The 23,630-nt window shown below is 38.6% G+C and overlaps 1 protein-coding gene across 1 annotated transcript in view; it reads left to right on the top strand.

Moving 5' to 3' along the window:
- Positions 1-23,630, top strand: part of LOC138367840 (uncharacterized) — a 455,100-nt gene that overhangs the window by 313,632 nt on the left and 117,838 nt on the right. The window contains exons 5-6 of the mRNA XM_069329821.1: positions 10,513-10,555; positions 10,910-11,025. Of these exons, the coding sequence (XP_069185922.1) occupies positions 10,513-10,555; positions 10,910-11,025 (159 nt within the window). The remainder of the gene's footprint in view (positions 1-10,512; positions 10,556-10,909; positions 11,026-23,630) is intronic.

Here is a 23,630-nt window from a genome sequence, read left to right as displayed (position 1 = left end):
ACTTTACCGGTTATTCTCATTGACTTCATTTTGTGTGCTATCACACCATGGTCACATTTATCGAAAGCCTTTGCGAAGTCCGTGTATAACACATCAGCATTCTGTTTTTCTTCTAATGCCTCAGTGACTTTGTCGTAGTGCTCAAGTAACTGTGAGAGGCACGATCTTCCCGCTCTAAATCCATGTTGGCCTGGGTTGTGAAGGTCATTGGTCTCCATGAAATTGGTGACCTGACTCCTAATCACTCTCTCAAATACTTTTGTTATTTGCGATGTTAGTGCAACTGGTCTATAATTCTTTGCCAATGCTCTGCTCCCTCCCTTGTGTAGAGTTGCTATGTCTGCTACTTTAAGTGCATCTGGTATCTCCCCCGTGTCCAAGCTCTTCCTCCACACTGTACTGAGTGCCTGTGCTACTGGCACTTTGCATTTCTTTATAAATATATAATTCCATGAGTCTGGACCTGGGGCCAAGTGCATGGGCATGTTTTCAATTTCTCTTTCAAAATTTAGTGCGCTCGTGTTGATATAAGTTATATATACAGGGGTTTGAATATCTGCTTTTTTAGGATTTCACTAATTTCTTTGCCATCCTCCGTGTTTGAAACTTCACTTGTACGAATAGGTCCAATACTGGCAGTAGTTTTTGCTTTTGATTTCGCATATGTGAAGAAGTATTTTCGATTTTTCTTTATTTCCTGAATTAGCTTTCTGCAAAGCCTTTCTTCAGTTTCATATGAGTGTTTCAATTTCCGCTCGATTTCTTCAATCTCCCTATTTAAATTATTCCTTCTTTGACAGGAAATTCGTGTCTACATATGCAGTTCCATTATTTTTTTCCTGCGTTTATAGTGTCGTCTGCATTTTCTTTCTACGTTGGATCTCTTACTGGCTTTCCTCAAAGGAACATGTTTCAGACAGACTTGATACGCTTACGAAGTCAGTTTTTCTATTCCTTCTGTAGGACTTCTAATACTTAAAACAGTTTCCCATGGAATGTTTTTATGTTCCCTGTTTATTATCTCCCAGTCTATCCTTTTATTATTAAAATGGAATTTACTGAATAGCCCCTCTCGCTTTATCAACGTTTTTAGGTCTATTCTGAGTATTGATGGTCGTTTGCACTTCAATAAGCTTGTGATCTGAATATTTGGTATCTGATATCGTAATGTCTCTGATAATGTCTTCATTGTTCGTAAAGACCAGATCTACAATATTTTCATTTCTCGTTGGCTCCGATATCTGCTGATTGAGTGAAAATTTGTCACAGAATCTAAGTAGTTCTCTAATCTGTAGTTGGTTAGGTCCTGATAGATTTTCTGTTATAATATTATTGTTTGCTATTCTCTACCTGAGACTAGGCAAGTTGAAGTCACCTAGGAAAGTAATATCAAGTATCGGGTTCTCCAAATTATCAAGGCTATTCTCTATTTTGTTTATCTGTTCTGTGAATTCCTCAGCCGTTGCATCTGGCGGTTTGTATATTAGAATAATCACTAAATTTATTTTCTCTATTTTTAATCCCAGTACCTCTACCACCTCATTTGTAACAATACACTACAATAGTATAGTGGTTGTGTAGGGACTTTACCGTGGATGATCAGCTTGAGGTGAGAGTTTTATTCGGCTTTGTCTTGAATATTTAAGATCGAGCTCCCTCTCTGCAAGGAAAAGATAACCAGTCATCGAAGTCTGCATAATTCACCACCTGAATAGCCACAGGCGGCTGTCACCTGAGGCCAACATCATCGTCAGTGTATGGATGACTGGTGTATGCATGGTTGGTGTTGCAAGGTAGTTGTATGCATTATTGTGTATGTAGAACATTATAAACGTTAGGATAAAGGGCCTCTTTGATGCAAAATTATTTGGTGATTATTGATCCTATCTTCGATCAATCAGAGTATATCTTGCAACGAGCTTGTCTGGATCTGGATCCATTGAGACTGTGTAAATGTCAAGCTGTCACCCTTGGTTAAGACAACCATGGTTTTGACAACCAAAATGGGGCGTGTTACATCACATGTTGAGTGACCACCGTGTGTGTAAGGTTATGTAACACATGTCAGTTTGGATTGTTATCATCTTGCCTTGTAACAGTTTTTAGGTGATACTGAAAGTGTTGTGATTGATTAAATACTTTGTGAAGTCTCAGTGATACGTATTAGTTGTTTACTACAGTTGTCTCAGTGACACGTAGGTAAGTTGGTTTTATCGGCGTCGCAGTGGCATGTAGGTAAGTGGGTGTTATCGGCGTCAGTAGGGTAAAAGGAGACAAAAAGGGCATTTATTTTCAAAGGCGATTGGGCAGTGTTGGCCTGACTAGATCTCCGGGACAGGAGCTGGAAAAAAGTATTTACCTTGTTAGGTTAGAGCACGAATCACGCAGTATCGCCTGACTAGATGGGGGTGGTAGTGGTCCATACCTCTCCCCCCACTGCTCTTGTCAAATGGTGGGTGTCCACATGTTCTCACCTAGTTGTGTCTTGTTGTTATCCTGCACCGGCCAATGTGGCATGTTTAATCATGTGTCAAAAGTATGGTGTGGTGTGCCAATAAAAAACTATAGTGTGGCTAAACAAAACACAGGTGAATGGAATATAGTGCAGCTAGTTTTTATTTTGGAGTATTTTAATAACAAAAGTATTTTTGTGTTTTTGTAAATAAATACTCCAATATACCTCTCTATATAATTACTGATGCATGTACTTGAAATACAGCTGTCCCAATAATAATAATGCGAGTCCCTAGTTTATCCCACCCCCTTGTTAATAAGTTTGCAATATCAATAAGTTGGTAAAAAAAACTTATAAATAAAATATGGACAAGACTAGTGTTTATTGGGGGGGGGGGGGTATTTATTATTTCGCCTTCATTTTTTATACAAATCACCCCATAATGTTTACCATTTTTACTAGGTCCCTTTCCAGAAAAAACGGTACTTCACATCTTTCCATCTCCGGTTTTCCTTAAAAGAGAACGAGGATAGTTTCAAAATCAATTGTTCTCCTTTGAAAATATATACTAGGCGAACAGGTGGCCTTTAAAAATATTATTATCAAACAAAGCACATGTGTGTTTCCAAAAATAAACTAGTTCACTATTCAATGAGATGAGCAGGTATTGCCCTCGGCGTTAATATCTCCCCAAGAGCCAGCCAGCCAGCTGACAAGACTTATTATTATTATTATTATTATTATTATTATTATTATTATTATTATTATTATTATTATCATTATTAGTATTATCATTATCGTTATTATTATTATTATTATAGAGTTCCTATACAAACAAAAAGCCAATAAATTTTGTTTTCAAATAGAGCACAAGGGGTAGCTAGTGTTATTTCCCTAGACTAGTCGGCTGATGTCAAATTGCTTTTTATTCACAGATTGAGCGATAACCCATCCAGCTGCGACTTAGCAGTGTCCCGCATAAAAGATAATCACCTGCAGGGTTGGCTCAGGTAGTCACCAGCAATGTACCTCCCTCAGGGACAATGAGTAGTTATTTCCCTAGGGCCTTATTTGAAAACAAAACCTCTTGTGTTCTATGCCAGAACCCCGGGTATCAACACACTCGCCCCTAACAGTCACACACCGCCTCGCAAATCAAATTTATCTCAAAAGGGCAGAGTATCTTGGGCTGTTTCTGCCGTCGTTTATTTAAGACCCCATTAATGGGCTCCCAATAGCAAATATTAATCATGATCTTCGCTGGTGGACTCGTCAGTACCTGGGGGCAGAGGTAAATTAGCTGCTGTTCCCGTCGTTTCAATCACTCACCAGCGCACCTCTTGTATCTGACCCGACCTGATGTCAAAGATACCGCTGTCATGTCCACGAGAAGGTAACTCCCTTATGAGAAAAACTACCGTCGCAGCTCTCACGCCCGCATGCCCACCGACTTCAACAAAGATTTCTTTCCCATGTATTCAAACAGCTTAAGTCTCTTTTTGTCAGTTTTTTTTTAAATTTCCGCAGTCTCTCTCTCGGACATGTGCAAATTCTCTCAAATTTACACATGTCACACAGACTCGCATAAACAGATACACAATCTCACTCGCATATACTTAAACAAATGTACGTTTTTACACACAAACATGCGCAAAAGGTTACACAAACACACTCAATTAAATATATCTTTTAACTTACGCAAACAAACACAGACTTACACATTCGCACAAATTCTCAGGCCCCCAATCTTACACACTTTCACAATCTCTCTCTCATGGCCATGAGAATTTTTTCTCAAACCCATACAAACTTACTTAAACACAACAGCTGAAAGGAACATCATGGGAAAATGGAGAAACCTCGGACAAGCCGCCATATTCCTGTCTTCTTGGAGACTACTACCGTCGGGCAAATTAATAATAATAAAAAAAAAAATGTGTGGAACACTCTTCCTGAAGCTGCACGCGCGCCCACGAATAGACGTGATTTTGCAAAAACTATATTTTTTTCAAATAATAAGCAAAAATATAAACCTATTTACATTGACATTATATTTACTAATAAAACGCCTCTGTTGTAATGAAGTACCATCGTGTATTATAATTATTTTACAATAAATATTATATAAATGTTGACCAGACCACACACTAGAAGGTGAAGGGACGACGACGTTTCGGACGTCGACTTGAGAATGGCCCAGGACGGCCCGAAGCGTCGTCGTCCCTTCACCTTCTAGTGTGTGGTCTGCTCAACATACTTTAGCCACATTATTGTGACTCATCGCCTGCATTACATAAATCCTTACCATATTTTATAAAATGTATATTTTAATAAAACAGAATCAGCTGGTTGAATAAAACACTATCAGTACTTCTGAAATATTAATGAAATAACGTGGATAAAAAATTTAGCTGCCCTCTAGTTAAACATATTTAAAAAAATTTACCTTAAGTAATCTGGAAAGTTACTCTCTCTTTGTGTTCCCCATCCCACGTTTCATCTCTCTATCTCTTCCCCATCCCAAATATGTCTTCATATATCTCTCTTTCTTTTTTCCAATCCCATCCCATATATTCTTCATATCTCTCTCTCTTCCCCATCCTATCTCCATGTTTAATCGTCTCTCTCTCCTCATCCCATATTTTTTGTTTTCCTCTCATTCATCTATTTCTCCATTTATCACACCGGATGCAGAGCAACCTTCACGCAGGTCTGCGTTTAGTTCCCAACGTCTAAGCTATTGGACATATATTTTCTCTAAATTAGGCTGTATCTCGCCCTGACCAACAGTTGGGCAGTAACTAAGCAATTGTAACGCATCCAGCCGCAGCCCGCTGGATAGTGGGGCAGTGGGCCTGATAAAAAATTCATCAATTGTTATACTAGCTCTCCAACCATGCCAGTTGTTTAATTTAGAAACTGCTGCTAATGTGTCTATGTGCGAGTACCCCTGGGAGTTTGTATCACCTGCTGATTTTGATCAATTGTAAACTCTGTCAGTATAACTATTCGCATAATTTGCGTCATTATATAAAGTTATGTGAAAATAATCGCAGAATTCAGAGATAACACCATCAATGGACCCTAAGAACCTATCCAAACACAGCTCAACCCGTCCTCTTAAAAATAACGTCACTTTTGGCTCGTATGCGCGATATGGCTAAATTTGGACGTAATTTGAAATGAAATCGACTCACAAAAGTGACGTTCTGCTCCGTTTTCTATTTGAGTCGTCCGGCCTACGCGCAGAGGTTATAAGTTGACTCTTTAAATTAACGTTTTTCATAACGTTTTTAAACTTTATAAGAATTTCCTGCCCACCTAACCTATCAGAGGACCCTTAACTTACTGTTGTTGAAAAAAAAAATCCCAAATTTATTTTCATTTTCAAATTACGTCCAAATTCGGCCATACGGGCAAACTGGCCAAAAGCGACGTTTTTTTTAAGAGGACAGGCTGCACAGCTAAGGCTAAATTTAACCAAATTTATCCCAATTTAAGAAAATTTCCACCAAATTTGCCTCAATTTATCCAAATTTATCCCAATATAATCCAATTTCCACCAAATTTGCCCGAATTTACCATATCATAGGATAGCCAAAAGCAAATAAATTTTTGGGCATAAACCTAAATGACCTGTACCTAACCTGTTTGGATCTTTTTTAAATATTGTAATTTTTTTCTTTAATAAGTACTCGTTTTGGATATGAACCCATCTACCCAGTGACTAACCTGCACGGATCTTTGCTGAATATTCCTGGCAATTTAGTTGTTTTGTTTTTTGGTTATGTACTCAACTTTCCTCGAAATTCTGATAAATTATGGAAATTGAGGTAGGAATATATTTTTACATTTTCCTAATTTACCCCAAATTAATCCCTAAATTAATATATAGAAATTAAGGTAGGAATATGTTTTCACATTATCCTAATTTACCAGAATTTCGAGGAAAGGGGCCGGGGTGTATATAGCCCCCAGAATCGCCTACATGTGTCCCCCTTGTTCGTGTTCCACCCGTGCTAAAGAGTCTGTCTTAGCAAACCCTGTCAATTCCACAGAGAATTTTGTAGGTGGGTATCATGTTTCCCATTACTGTTCTGTTTTCCAGGGACGTAAGGTTCAGCTTCCTTAGCCTTTCCTCATAGCACATACCTCTCAGTTCCTGGACGAGTCTGATGATATACCTCTGGATCTTCTCAAATTTTAAATTGTGTTTAACTAGGTATGGACTCCAGGCTGAAGCTGCAGATTCCAGGATATATACAAGGTCATGAACGATTCCTTACACAAGATTCTAAAGGCAGTTTTTATAATTGCCGCTGATAATATCCTTTCGATGTGGGCCTCTGGGGACAGGTTCGGTGTGATATCGACCCCCAGATCTTTCTCTCTATTTGACTCTTGCAGGATTTCACCTCCCAGATGGTACCTTGTGTTCAGCCTTCTGCTCCCTTCGCCTAATTTCATTACTTTACATTTTCCTGAGTTGAGCTTTAGTAGCCATTTTCTAGATCATTCCTCTAATTTGTCCAGGTCGTCCTGTAGTTTCTGTCTATCTTCATCTGTCTTGCTCCTTCTCATAATTTTTGCATCATCAGCAAACATTGAGAGGAATGAGTCTATACCCTCTAAAAGATCGTTTACATATGTTAGAAACAGGATGAGTCCAAGTACAGAGCCCTGTGGGACTCTGTTGGTGATATCTCGCCACTCTGATATCTTCCCCCCATCACAGTTACTCGCTGTTTCCTGTTGCTTAGACACTCCCTTATCCACTGGAGTACTTTACCGTTTACTCCTGCCTGTTGCTCCAACTTTTGTAGCAACCTTTTATGGGGTACTGTGTCAAAGGCTTTCTGACTGTCCAAGAAAATGCAGTCTGCCACGCTTCTCTTTCTGGCCTAATTTTTGTTGCTTGGTAATAGAATTCTATTAAACCTGTGAGGCACGATTTATCATCTCTGAACCCATACTGGTGGTGTGTTACAAAGTTATTTCCCTCCAGATGCACTACGAGCCTTTTCCTCACGATCTTCTCCATCACTTTGCATGGTATACAAGTTAAGGAAACTGGCCAGTAGTTCTGTGCCTCTTGCTTGTCACGCTTTTTGTATATTGGGACTACATTAGCTGTCTTCCAGCTTTCTGGTAGGTCTCCTGTTTACAGTGACCTGTTATAGACGCACCCGCTTCGGTGTTTATCTGCACTTTCTGCTGTCGGAACTGCCATTCTCGGGTTGGACTTCACAGTCACAGCAGACGTTGCATCCAACTAGACACACAGGGCACAACTCCATAACCCCACGGGATTGACGGATGCCTACACTAAGTTATTCACCACAGAGAGTGGCACACTTAATGTTTCTGCCCCTTCTTTTAGTATCCATAGTGAGAGTGCTTTGCCTTGTTCTATTGTGAAGACCTGGAATATTTTGCAGTTCTTCACACACCTCCTTGTCATTCTCTGTAAATCTGTTCTCACCTTTTCACCACTTGTTCCTTCACTGCTGTTTTCCTCCTGATGTTGCTGTGGAGCAGTTTTGGTTTGGGGCTTACCTTTACTTGCGATGTCATTTTCATACTGTCTCTCTGCTTCTCTCCTCACTCTGATGTACTCATTTCTTGCCCTCTGGTATCTCTCCCTGCTCTCTGGTGTTCTGTTATTCCTGTAGTTTCTCCATGTTCTTGTACTCAATTGCTTCACTACCTTACATTCCTGATTGAACCATTGGTTCTTTTGTTGTTTTTCGTTTTTCTCCTTTTGGGCTGGGATAAACATGTCTGCAGCATCCTAGCAGTTCTGGGTGACATAGTCCATCATATCTAGTATAGTCTTTTCTCTGAGTTCTGTTTCTCATTTTATTCCTATTAGTAAGTTCCATCATCATTATATTTTCCCTTTCGGTAATTAAATCTTTTCCCTTACAATTCTATCCTTAAATAGGTTATCCCTACTTCTACCAGATACTCAAATGTCAATACAATGTGGTCACTCATTCCCGTGGGGGCTTCAAATTTGACTTCCCTTATGTCTGACTCATTCAAGGTGAATATCAGGTAGAGTCCAGCTGGCTCATCATTGCCTCTCATTCTTGTGGGTCCCCTGACATGTTGGCTCTGAAAGTTTCTTGTTGCCACCTTAAAGAGTTTAGCTCTCTATGTATCTGCACCTCCAAGTGGGTCCCCATTCTCCCAGTTTATCTTTCCATGGTTGAAATCGTTCACGATTAATAGTCTGGAGCCATTCCTGCAGGCAACTAAAGCTGCTCTCTCTTTTATATTATTGGTTGCCATGTTGTTCCTATCGAACTCCTATCTGAGTCTTCTGTCATTTAGTGAAGGGTTGTAAATGACTGCTACTATTATCTTAGGTCCACCCATTGCCATAGTTCCTGTTATGTAGTCTCTGAATCCATCACAGCCCGGTATTTCTATCTTATTAAAACTCCAGTCCTTCCTTATCAGCAGGGTCACTCCTCCACCTCCTCTCTCTTCCCTCTCTTTCTGTACTATATAGTAGTCCTTTGGAAACACAGAGTTTGTTATGATTTCCAACTTGTTTCCGTGAGTCCTATTACATCTGGGTTTTCTTCCTGTGCCTTTTCTGCAAGTTCACTTGCTTTATTATGTATGTATGAATGTATGTATGTATGTTTGTATGTATGTATGTATGTATGTATGTATGTATGTATGTATGTATGTATGTATGTATGTATGTATGTATGTATGTATGTATGTATGTATGTATGTATGTATGTATGTATGTATAACCGAAAACTCTTGATCCCTGAAGGATTCGAACCCCGTTAGCCAGGGTCTCCAAAACCCTGGCAGTCCAGTGCTGTAATCACTTAGTCAGCATTTGTCTAAAAGTGTTGGGAAGTTGTGAGACCAACTTGCACCCAACATCTGACAACACTCCTGACATTTACTGGGCACCGATATTTCATCAAATCACTTCAGTATGCTAGGTAAACATGATTATCAAGTGTGCATAAAGCTTAATGATCCACACGCCAATATACAACCGAATCATTTACATAAAATCCAGTTTTTTCACTATGAATCTGTCTTTTATAATTAATATGCATGACTACTTTTTTCATTTCAAATATATTATTTTTCTGTTATGTATTTGTTATTATCTCTTTGATGTAACAATAATATTTTCCGTATTCATTGCAACATCCAACCAATCTAACTACACTATTAAATTATCTTATTACTGATGTATTCAGTATCTACTTTGCAACACTTGATATTTCAATGTATTCCTAGGCATCCTAGATAGTAGCCTAGGCCAATTAAATTTTCAGTGATAATATTTCTTTTTCTTCACTACATATTTCTAAGCTATTATAAAACCAATAGTTGTCAAGATTATGATTTTTAAGAATATAAAAATTCTTCTTTCAAATTTCGTGTGCCCCCAATGTAACAAGTATATTGAATAGCTTCTCATGATATAATACACAGTAGTTGGTTTATACCAATCCTGAAGTAACATATTTCAGGGTAGGTATAAAATAAATTGAGATAAGAAATATATTATATGATGATTATTTAGACGTGTACTATATTTGGTTTAGAAAAGAAATATAAGAAACAGAATAGGAATTTACCCGTTTTTAATAATAAATGTCAAATATGCAGCTTTTGTAAGCGTTTCACACATTTGAAAACAATCGTTTTTCCCTTTCATTTCAAATCATGTAAGTGACTACTAATACTACTATGTATAGACAGCAAGGAATCTGATGCTATTTGCACTTTTATTAGTTAATAAAGCAGCTTAATATTGAAGACTGTTTTGAAGATTTCATTTGAATACAAATAAGGAAAGTCTCGGTGAAAATTAGTGTTGTTATAAAATATTAGACGTGCAAATTGAAATAAACACTACTTATGTAATTGGTAATAATAGTAAAACAGTAAAATAACAAGCCTTGTTATATTATTCTGGTCTCTTACATCATAATAATATTCTTGTCTCATACTTCAATAACTTATTATTTCAGTATTGATTAATTTACTGAAGAATGGAATATATTCCACAGGTACCGGCGCTGTTGGCCTCGAACTGCACAAGAAAGAATTCACGTGAGTATAATGGGAATTTGTACCAGAGAATCCCTTCTGATTACTACATGTTTAGCGGAGTAGTTAGCATAGTTGGTTAACAACGATAATGTCCTGGGCTCGATAAGAATGAAGGACCATGCTAGGCAGGTCGTGTTTATTTCCAACAACTCCAGTTCATATATTTGACTAACAAAAGCTTCAAACTATCGAGTGTGTTTGTCTGTCTGACATTATATGGTAACTTGTTACATAATATGAATCCAAAGTGCCTGGCCAGTGTTCCCCAATATTTCTGGTGTCGTTGGGGACTGAGATTTCGTGAAATGGTGAAATATATGTTCCATGAAACATTAATAGAAAGTAACATTCTAGGAACATAGATGCCCTGGACCCCTCAGAAGGAATGTTGAACATTCTTAAAGAAACAGGAGTGTACAGCCTTATATATCAGGAGTTCATAAGCCAGGACCCGACAACCATTCCTGAAGGTGAGAACCTGTCCACATCTTTGTCTTTAATAAGTATAAATAAGTATGAAAATCCAGATTATGGCATTAAATTACCTAAATCCATAACTTATTTATAACATGTGTTCAATAATACTATCATAAATTTATAATAATTTTCTTCACTTATGTCTGTCATTAAAATAAATGCAATTTTTTCACGTTTTAATCATAGAAATTTTAGTCTTATATATTATTGTTATGCAAGTGCCGAGAGTTATGTTCCATTTAGTGTTGATGTAACGTTTTCTAAAGAATGGAAAGTGTCCTTCTTTGAATAAAGGGATTGGAGTCAACAGGAATCTGACGTTACGCCATGTGTGTAAGTCAATGGAGGCAGGTGTCATTACGGCGAGCTGTGATTGGTCATAATGACGCGAGGCATGACAGGGGAGAGAGGACGTAATGAGGGCAGTCAGGGAGGGAGGATCTCGAGAGGGCAGTCAGGGAGGGAGGATCTCGAGAGGGCAGCAGGTGTGGTAGGACCTCGGGAGGTTAGCAAGGGAGGGAGGACCTGAGGGATGGCAGTAGGTGTGGAAGGACCTCGAGAGGGCAGTAAAAAGGGAGGACCTCATGCAGGTCGCAGAGGGGGGAGCCAAGCAAACAATTTAGGTTGCCACAACGTACCAGGAAAGTTTTTGAAAGCAATGGAAACGTTTGTTTTCACGTATTAGTTACCTTATTTTGTGGGGTCGTAAATAGGTTGCCACAACTTATTGCACAACGTTGGCTAAACAAAATTTGAGACTTTGTGGCAACCATAAATATTGCAAAGAAGTGGTTTTCGGGAATAATGGTATATATAAAAGTGTAGAAATATATAAACAATATTTTTCTACAATTAGAAAAAATAAAACAGGAAAATAATTAAGAAGGGATCAACATTTAGTATTAATTATTTTCACTTAATGCAGAATCCATGGAGGAGGTGTTGGAAGTGTATATGGTGGTGGTAGTGGAGGTGGTGGTAGTTGTAGAGGAGGGTGTGGTAGTGGAGGTGACGGTTGTGGTGGTGGAGGTGGCAGTGGTTGTGGTGGTAGTAGTGGTTGAGGTGGTGGTGGGGGGTGGTTCGGGAGGTGGTGGTAGTGGTTGTGCTAGTGGAGGTGGTGGTAGTGGTTGTGCTAGTGGAGGTGGTGGTGGTGGTGGTTGTGGAGATGTTGGTGGTGGTAGACGTGGTTGTGCTATTGGAGGTGGTGGTGGTAGTGGAGGTGGTGGTGGTAATAGTAGTAGATATGGGGGTAGTAGTGGTTGTGCTAGTGGAAGTGGTGGTTGTGGTGGTAGTTGTAGTGGTAGTAGAGGTGCTGGTGGTGGTAGTGGTAGTGGTGGTGGTCCTTCTACCACACTTAAGGACATACTACCATTCTCAGGCTCACTCTACCATATTCAAGTACATCTTACCATCCTGAAGTTAATCCTACAATTCTCAAGAACATCCTACCATCGTCAAGTACATCCTACCATTCTCAAGTACATCCTACCATTCTCAAGAACATTCCAAAATACTCAAGCACACCTTATCATCCTCAAGTACACACTACCATCCTCAAATACATCTTACCATCCAAAAGTAGATCCTACAATACTCAAGTACTTCCCACAACCTTCAAGTACATCCTTTCATCTTCAACTACATACTACCATACTCAAATACATCCTACCATCCTCAAGTACATCCTACAATCTTCAAGTACATCTTAACATCTTTAAATACATCCTACAATCTTCAAGTACATCTTACCATCCTCAAGAACATCCTACAATCCTTAAGTACATTCTTCCATCTTCAAGTACATCCTACAATACTCAAGTATATCCTACCATCCTCAAGTCCACCCTTTACTCCTCAAGTACATCCTACCATACTCAAGTACATCTTACCATCCTCAAGTACATGCTTCTCTCCTTGAATACTTTCTACCATCCTCAAATACATCCTACCATCTGCAAGTAAATCCTACCATCCTCAATTATATCCTACAATCCTCAAGTACATCCTACCATACTCAGGTACATCCTACCATTCTCAAGTTCATCCTACCATACTGAAGTTCATCCTACTATACTGAAGTACATCTTACCATCCTCAAGTACATCCTTCCCTCCTTGAATACTTTCTACCATCCTCAAATACATCCTTCCATCTGCAAATAATCCTACTGTTCTCAATTATATCCTACCATCCTCAAGTACATCCTACCATACTCAAGTACATCCTACCATCCTCAAGTACATCCTACCATACTCAAGTACATCCTACCATCCTCAAGTTCATTCTCCCATACTAAAGTTCATCCTACCATACTCAAGTACATCCTACCATCCTCAAGTACATCCTACCATCATCAAATACAACCTACCATCCTCAAGTTCATCATTACCACCCTCACGTACATCCTGTGGGGAAAATCTTGCTCAGATTAATAATAATAAAATTCAATAATATCGAAGGACCACTCTTTTAAAGATAAATAAATTAATGAAATAAATTAGAAATAAATTTGAGAACCAGTACCTATGGATCTCTTGGATAATCACAAGTAAAATTATAAAAGCAATAAATGGACTGTAGATTAAAAATAAATATTGAGCAGATTCACACCACAAATTTTAGGGGGGGGGGGGTAATTTAAATGAGAAGTTAATGCACTACTTCTGCAATTAATACGACATTAATATATATCACATGGTAAAGAATATGTATGGACTATTAGAACTTATTTTAAATATTTTCAGATAAATGAATAATAATGTTCTACTAAACTACAAGAATGAAATAACAGCTTAGCTGTATGAAGATATAGTAGCATATGTTTGGCAGTAAACATCATGGAAACTGGTTGCTTCAGGATATTCTGTGAACACGTAATCTAGGTAGAGGCTTATCTCCCTTCTTGCTGTTAATACACAAGCTGAAATATGGGCAGTATGTAAATACTATCTAAAATGATATGATACCACACATATTTCTAAATTAAATGTGAGAGCACCCTGAAATAAAACTTACTAGTTACTTTTAGTGGGCATACAGTATGACGATAAACGTCCTGCCTAATATTAGGATGTGATCACAAACAACAAAAGCAATATGGACTTATGGTTTGCCGATACTGGTGTCTGAGAAATGATGAAGTTGCTCCGACACTCTAACATCTACAGTAGCAAGGATGATGCAATAACTAGACGGTAAATCTAGCGAGCTTCCAGACACTGTCTATCTGAGAAAAATGCCTGCTCCTTTCTCTGATCTTTCTCTCTCTCGCCCGCGCATGCACGGCAGCACGGAGTGCTGGAACGGAGGAAATAACTCCTATAACTTGCCTATCTATGCGAGATAATAAAGACAAGGTTAATCATAGGAGAGCTAATATTAATTAAACTCTTGCTATGTAACAATCAAAATGAAACGAAGTTCACATAGACGAAAAAGCTATAAGGGAGTTTATTCCTCCATAAATGCCCTGTGATAACAGCTCGCAACTGTATAAAAGTGATCCCAGCAGATAACGCTATATTGCTTGATCAATGGTGAATATATTATCAGCTAATAATTCTTGTTAAAGATTGCTGGAATAAAGGAGAATTTAACACAATTCTCTTAAATGTAGATGTTTTTTGCCCAGTCGTGCTGGCTGACGCAACACTCCATGGATACTGGGAAACTTTTGGCATGATTTCTATGCAGTATGATATGAATTAATATCATTACACTACTGATAATTAGTTTTAGTAAAATATAATGGTTAGTGCAAGAATTGTTTCTTAAAGAGCTAAAGGGTAGTAATTAAGTGTTGGAAATTTCCAACATAACTCCAGGGGGAGAAAACACTGGTCGCAGTTCATGTCTTAGTACTGACGTACCTGTTACTTTTCCCAGAAGTTATATTCATTAATTTAGCATATTAGTACTTTAGTAAGTACATAACGGATGTCCCGTATCTGCGAAACAGATGTGACACAAGTCTTTGTGGGAACATAAATCAAAATTTAAATATTAAACACTGGATTTTCTAAGGTCAAGAAATCTCCAAATCTACAGCAAACTTCAATAACTGGTGTCACAATGACTTGTACTAGTTCAGTTACACTGTCGTTGAATCATGCTTGCAGATCTCAGAAATCTTCTCAACGTCAGAAGATGGTCATCTGCAACTAGGCAGAATGAAAACACTGTTTAAGTTTCAGTTTACACTGTTGAGCTGCCACTCTAGATGGATGTGTGCCTGTGTTGACAGGATCACTGTCTTCTGAAACTTGGGGTGACTCTACTTCTGAATTACATTCATGTTCAGCTAATTCTAGAGGAACTAGCTTTTCTAGAGTTTTTTAGGTGGTCGTGCCTCGACACTGAGCCCTAACTATTGGTAATATATCTTGGTGATCAGGTTGGACAGCAACAATCTTGCCTATAGGCCAATCTAACCTTGGTCTGTAATTATCTACTAATACAAGATCGCCAGGTTTAGTTTTACTTTATAGTATGGGCTTGCAGCTCCATAATGGTACTCTCTCAGAGCAGTGGGGTATTCACAAGTCCACACTTTATTCCACCGGCCTATCACTTTAGAAAGATGTTTGTAACTCTCCACCAAGTCATTCCTTCCAACACATGAGGGGTCTTCCGAATCCTCATACTCTAGAGATAATAAAGGATTAAGAAGGCTGTCATGTACCAGATGAGAGAGACTCAGAGGTTCTCTCTGGGAGAAGTCATCTGAAAGATAGGTTAATGGTCGGTTGTTGACTGGTGCCTCTATTTCCGTGACAAGGGTTTGAAGCTCGGTAAGGCTAATCTTCTGTCGAATGTAGAGATTTCCTTAAGCATTTATTCACAGTGCCTACCATGCGTTCATAAAATCCTTCCTGCCATGGTGTTCTAGGAGCTATAAATTTCCAGTGGCACTGTTACTGTTTGAATACTGAACGTACCTCTGGGTGGTTCCATATTTCTCTTAAGCAAGCTTCTCCTGCCCCAAAGTAAGATCCATTATCAGAGATCATTAGTTTGGGACAGTATCGACATGCTGAAAACCTACGAAAGGCTTGTAGGAATGCTTCTGCACTCATGTCAGAAATTATTTCTAGATGTACGCCTCGTGTGGTTACACACGTGAGGAGGCATATATAGGCTTTCACCGAAAATTTATCTGGCGTGCCTGTTAAAAATGAGAGCTCCTGTATAATCTACACGAGTGGTTTCAAAGGGACGAAGGTGAACAGCTGGTTCTTTAGGAAGTGGTGGAGGTCCTGGGTAAGGACACACCCGAGCATCATACCTTCTGCAGATAACACAAGATTTAATAATGGATTTGACAGTTTAACGACCTTGGGGAAGCCAAAACTTCTGTCGTAAGTCAGTGAGAGTGTCTAACACTCCATCATGTAAGGTGCCATGCTCGTGGCAAAGTAGTACTATAAGTTTAGTTATGATGTGGTGATGAGGAAGAAGCATAGGGTTCTTTACCTCCAAATCGACTTCTGCGTGTAACAGACGTCCTACACATCTTAAGATGTTGTAGTTATCAGAATCAAACCAAATACCTAGAGAGTAAGTTAATTTATCTGGAAGACGTTTGTATTCTCTCCCATAAGTCTCCATTTGGGCTTGTTTGATCCAGAATTTTAGGGGACTTTGGAGTTGATATTTAATTCCTATCTTGTTAAGGAAATCAAACACAACTTGAGTAACCCCTAGTAATTTGTCTAGACTAGAATAATGATGAGGATCAATAGCTAAAGATCGAGGGGGTTCTGGATCCACAGTGGGGACAGTGATATTGGTCACTATGACTTGTGGGTTCTGTTTGGGACACTGACCACTAACCAACCATTGGGATCCTGTAAACCACATTCCGGCTTTAATTAATTGTCTCGAGTAAATCCTCTTGATAGGTATTCAGCTGGATTGTCCTTGGTGGGGATATATCTCGATTTATAGTCAGCTAACAGTTCTCGTATTTCCCTAACTCTATTACTGACATAGGGAGTTTTGTTAATATTGTTCTTAACCGATTGTAAGATTGCCTCGTTATCTAACCACACTACTATCTCACCAAAGTGAATATCACTGAGTGTCTTGGTCAGGTAGTGAGCCAGTCTTACACCTACTAACAAAGCTGTTAACTCCATTTGGGATAGTGACCTTTTCTTAATTGGGGCCACCCCTAGCTTTAGAAGTAAGTAGAAATGATTGCTTAGTGTTTACTAAATAGGCTACTGCACCATATGCTTTGCTTGAGGCATCGCAAAACACATGCAAATTAGTGGGTAAGCTTAGTCCTAAAACATTGCGAGGAAATTTCAGAATACTAAGTTTATTTAAATCCGTCGTTAGTTGCTGCCACTTATCTTGCAGATCATTAGGTAATGGATCATCCCAACCCCATGTTAATTTGCCATCACTCCTGGATGAGAAGTTTACCCTTAATTAAAATAGTACAAAGTAAGCCTAAAGGGTCAAATTCTTTACTGACATACGAGAGTAATTTTCTCATGGTTAAAGGAGAATTGTTGGTTTCCACAGACTTAATGTTTAATTCGTCAGTGGAAGTATTTCATTCCATGCCTAGAACCTTTGATTACACGGTACCTTGTACCTTGGAAATTTATTTTCAATTGTTTGATTCAGCTGTTGGTCATTAAAGATCCACGATTGTACAGGCATGTTGGCTCCTAGTAACTAACGGTTAGCCTCCTGATAAATTTCGATTAATTTGTTTTTAACGTTGGTGGTTCCCTGGAAGTTGTCAACATATAGGTTATTGCTAATTTTCGTCTTGTATGGACTATCAGACTTCTTCAAATGTGTGTCCAAGGTTGCTTAAAGTAAAAATGGGGAAGAAGTAGCTCCGAATAGGACTGAAGCAAATCGATATGTGATGATTTCGCTATTAGGATCCTTTATCCAGAGAAATTTGGTAAATTCTCGGCCTTCCTTTTGTAGACCTACTCTTAAGAAAGCCTTACTGATGTCGGTCGTATAGGTGTAAGTTACTAATTTAAACCGTAATAGGACGTCATGGAGTCTTTGAGTTAGACTTGGGCCAGTTTGTAAGCAATCTTTGAGTGACACATTATTTGCCTTCACCGTGGCACTACAATTAAATACAATCCTGATGGGTGTAGTAACCGAGTCCTTCAAGAGGGCATGATGAGGCAAGTAATTACCTAGTTTGGTGTTATCATGTTCAACAACTTCTATAAATTTGTTTGCAAGTTGTTGCTGTATCAACTTGTGATACAATTGCAGTTTTCAGGTTGTCTATTTAACCTAGCTATCTGTGATTTTAATTGACTTTATGCCATGAAATAATTTACTGGTAGCTGTAGGTGATTTAGCTGCCATTGCAATTTAACCTAGTATTGGTTGTCTTGATAGATAACTGAGTTAAGATACTGTTGATAAGTTCAAGTGTCATCTGGACTTGGTTGTTCAGGGACAATGCCTAAAGTATCTAAATCCCATAATTTATACACAGGGGGGATCAGAAATATCCTCAGCCATGTCTCTGAATTGAAGTGGTGACTGTTCCAAGCCTAGTCACACAACTATTATGGAATTGTTTTTTGATCACTTACTAGTGTAGATTTTCCTGGGGTAACACCGGTCCTGTGAGTAATTTGCCTCCAGAAGAAAGCAACGTATTTATTCCACGTTGCTTGGTGCATCCAGTAATAAATCCGTAATAATTATCTGCCCCTACAAGTATACCTACATCGGTGAGGCGGTCAGAGTATATTTTGTAATCAGCCAACTTTATACCACTTCGTTTAAGAAGTTTGGCTGTATTTTCCCTAGACCAGATATATATAGGTCAGATGGGATTTTGTCCATGACAATAGCCTGTATTGGGCTAGCATAGCCTCCTAGGTGTACCGAAACTCACAATTTTGTAATCGCGGGATGCAGTAATTAGAAAAAATCCTGAAATGTTTAATTTCACTTGACATAAAGTTTTTAATTTCAACTGATCAACCAGTTGTTGGGTAATGAATGTTTGTTGAGAACCTTGGTCGAAAAGACCACGTGTGATATTCTTAGATTTCTAATTATATAATCTCAGCTGACCTGTAGGTAAAGTGGTAGCATTTCCAGATTTGTTATTAAGTACATATACTTCTTGATGTACTTTGCAATATTGCACAGTTGGGGAGTTACTGGAATCAACATGAGGATTTGTTGACCTCTGTTGGGTTTCCCCACACAGTGTTGAATGATGTTGGCCTTAATGGCATTTGTTGCACACATATAGAACAACAGTACAGTTGTTGGGTTCATGAGATCACATACATTTGCAACCCGTTCTCGCACTTGCTTACAGTCAATATTGGCTTATTTAATAAGTGCATATGTGACATACTAATTGATTGTGAATATTTTAGTTTACCTTAAAAAGCTTCATAGAAAACACCGACCTCACCTAACTTTCTTAGTATGTTAAGATAAGCATCTTATTGCTTCTTATTTACAATTATTACTTAACCTATACCGTTGATAGATTAAGTAATAATTGTAATTGTTGACATTTGGAGCATCTGTGCAGTTCCTTGAGATATTTGATTCTTGCACTGCGACCTAAGTAGTTATGACATTTATATGCGTTATGCTCTTCTTGACAGAACAAACACTTCTTTATTGTAGTATGAGTTTTAGGATGTACACTCACTTCAGGTTTTGAGGGCTTTACCGTATAGGTACCCACATTACTATTTTTCTACTTGGGAGATGGTTTAAGTAATTTTGGTTTTAATGTGGCAATTGTCTTACCTTGGGGTTTAAGATGAGTGTTAGCAGAATGTGTTGAACTACCTTTTCCATCCTGATTGGCTCATTGTCGTTCGAGTACAGAGCGTAAACCTTCTTTGATATCTGTCACATTCAAAAAGGTTTTTATTGTATAAAGCACACAGTTTGTCTAGAGTTTCGCTGGGCAATTTACGTAAACAACTACTCGAGTCATCACTCAGCAGTCTTGACGTCAACTTTGAGGCTTAATGCCTTGAATAAAGACTCCAGTTCTAACCGAAAGGTTTGAAGAGAGTGAATATAATTATCTGTTGGTGGTAAATCCAAAAGCTTTTGGACTAAAAGGGTGATAGTCCTCTCGTCATTATCATAGTTGCTTTTAAGCAGCTGAACTGTGAGGTCATAGCCATCACAGGACAAATTTAAGTTTGAGATTATCTTCAAGGCTTCATCTCAGAGTTGACCTTGTAAATAAGTAAACTTGGTAGTTTTAGGAATGTTGGTTTTAGAGTCTATTGCATCTACAAGCTTATTCCAAAAATCATCCCAACTTTCATTCTCACTACCAAAGAATGTTGGAAGACTAATCAGTGGTAAATTAACTTTAGGTTGTTGAAGATTTGTAGAAGCTGTGACTACTTTGTTTTTAGCAATCAGCCTTTCAAAGGACTGCAATTTAACCTGTACATCATCTTCGTACTGGGCTAAATCTCGCATGATGTCATCTTGATCTGTTTCTGTAATTTGTGTCCTACTGAGTTCAGACAAATATTGAATTATGTGAACTTTAATTTGTTCAAACCTGTTTTTAGCAACTAGGAGATAACTTTCCAGTTCTAAATAGTCTATGGATGACTGTTGAAAGAGATCTTAGCATTTATTGATCTGTCTGGTCAAGTGACCTTTCAGACCTGCAAGGGTCCTATTCATTCTTCCAGCCATATCCATTTTAGTGGTTAAAGACTTCTTGGATTAAATGTAGTTATTACAAATGTAACTAGGATATTGACTTATGTAGCAGAGATGAATATTGGTATAGTAGCCTAATATTTAATTTCTGGGATTAGGCTATATAATCCTACATCAATGGGAGGTTAGCATACCTACCTAACAGTAAATAGCTAAGTGATGCACAGATGCCACTATGGTAGTACTAGTACCCTAGGGCTAGCTCATCTTTATCACCTTTAGGTTGGTATAGTGACAAGCAGTAGCACTCAAAGACGTACACAAGAAATAATAAAATTACACAATTAAAGCAAGATAATAAAATACCCTAGGACTAGCTCATCTTTATCACCTTTAGGTTGGTATTGTGACAACCAGTAGCACTCAAAGACGTACACAAGAAATAATAAAATTACACAATTAATGAATGCAAGATAATAAGTCCCACCCTAATTCTGGGTCGGCACAATTGTAAACTATAGTGAACCAGCACTGTCTACTACAGCACTAGCTAGAAATAAATCCTACCTAATAAGTAGCTAAATAGTATAGGCTAGCTTTCTGTGCACCTTAGTACAATTCCAGTTTAAAATTCTACTCTTTGTTTTGGCATAAAATACAAGAAATGGTGCAATAATGTGAATGTATCAGTGCTGTATTTTTGTGATTTTTGTGATATTGATGTATAGAATACATACACTTATAAAGAATATAGGTATACCAAATTATATATGTACAGTTAATTTTGGCTTTCCAGCCACAACCTCCTATGGTGGTTGATAGTGTTAACTAATTTATCGACCACATGTGTCCTGGACTCTCCTGACAGGTGTACTCCATCTAAGGCCAAGTTTTCACGATATGGTCTGGCTGTAAAGAGAATATAGCTGGCGTCTAGCCTTACTCTTTTTCTCAGACGAAAATTAATATATTTAGCTGCACGCTGATAGTATTCAGGACTCACTCCCCAATGATTATCACTCCACAGTTGGCAAGGTTCCACTAATGTGAACACAACGGCACTGTTGTTTTTCCTAAAGGAGTTAATAATATTTCTGATATGGTTGATGACTTCAGCTGGGTGTCAAGATGGATAGATATCATTACCACCGAGATAGATAATAGTTAAATGGTGAGGCCATTCTAACACAGGTGTTAATGTGGAGTTGTCCAATCATCTTGACCTACTACGGATGCTGCAGTCTCTCCAAGACGCAAACCAGGGTTTTAACACAATTCCCCCATGCACCCGAGCTCTGTCAATAATCTGTTCTACCTCTTCGTCCTTACCTCATTACATACAGAAATCTGGCCCATGTGGATTTGTTCATTTGATGCATCACACTATTGTGATTTCTGTGTGTAATGAAGTAATGGCGAAGAGGTAGAACAGCTTATTGACAGAGCTCGGGTGCATGGGGGAATTGTGTAAAAACCTGCTTTGTGTCTCGGAGAGACTGCAGGATCCATTGTAGGTCAAGATGATTTCCCGGTTGCAATTCATTTAACCATGTCATAGCTCAGTCAATTAAGGTAGCGTCTGGGATCCTCTCGGACGTAGGTTTCAACCCTCATCATGGCTAGGGAGCCGGTGGCTGAGCAGACAGAACACTGGACGCGTGAACCTGTGATCCCGGGCGCCGGCGAAAAACAATGGGCAGAGTTTCTTTCACCCTGATGCTCCTGTTACCTAGCAGTAAATAGGTACCTGGGAGTTCGTCAGCTGTCACGGGCTGCTTTCCTGGGGGTGGAGGCCTGGTCGAGGACCAGGGCGCGGGGACACTAAGCCCCGAAATCCTCAAGGGTGAGGTTATCAAGATAACGGCCCTTGTGGATTTCTCCATCCTCAAGTACATCCAACCATCCTCATGTACATCCTATCATTCTCAAGTACATCCTACCATCTTCAAAAAAATTCTTCCATCCTCAAGTACAACTACCAAACTCAAGTACATCCTACTAATCTCAAGTACATCCTTCCATCTTCAAGTACATCCTTTCCTCCTTGAATACTTTCTACTAGCCTCAAGTAAATCCTACTATCATCAAATACATCCTACCATCCTCAAGTACATCCTACCATCCTCAAGTACATCCTACCATCCTCAAGTACACCCTACCATCCTCAAGTACATCCTACCATCCTCACGTACATCCTACTGTACTCAAGTCGTCCTAAAATTCTAAAGTACATCACCCATGAATTAACGCAATGACCAAATTTTGTGTGGGAAAACTTGACTCATGTAAATCATTTAAATTGATACTGTTTTCGATAGCTTCGAAGGATCACCACGTTTCGTGAAAAAGTGGAAAACTAGCTAGAGCAAGTGCATTGAAATTAAATCCATGGACTAGTGTCCTATAGATGTTCTTAATTAATAATGTATTGAATATTAAAGGGATTGTATATTATGAGTCAAATTCACTCACCCAAAATGGGGGGTTACATGCAAAAATATTAGTACATCCCAAGCATGATTTCAGTGCTGGTTCATCGCTGAAGTAACTAAATGTAAATTAAATTAAATAGATTATGCAATAATAAGAGGCAAAGGTGCCTCCAAATACTACAGTAATATGGTAAAATATATAATCAAATCAATGGGTTAGCAGTATTGATCTCATTAGATCATTAAGGTAGCTAAGTTATTATGTCTGCTTCAAAAGAAGTTAACAGCTTAGCTGTAAATTGAGAGTTGCGAAATCACTTTCCACGCTACACTTTCCACGCCATGAAAGCAGCCACCTCACAGGAGGCAGCAAAGGCCACTAGTCAGCTGCTGGAAAGAAAAAGATCAGTGGTAGCTGTGGGTATTAAGGAGCAGGAAGGCTCTAATAGGACAGAATGGAATGATAAGGACAGAGCAGCAGCGAATGAAATACTAAGGAGGCT

The sequence above is a fragment of the Procambarus clarkii genome, chromosome 23 (assembly GCF_040958095.1).
Source record: "Procambarus clarkii isolate CNS0578487 chromosome 23, FALCON_Pclarkii_2.0, whole genome shotgun sequence".
Lineage (NCBI taxonomy): Eukaryota > Metazoa > Arthropoda > Malacostraca > Decapoda > Cambaridae > Procambarus > Procambarus clarkii.
Note: the sequence above shows the minus strand (reverse complement) of the source record. Positions and strands in the feature narration are given on the sequence as shown.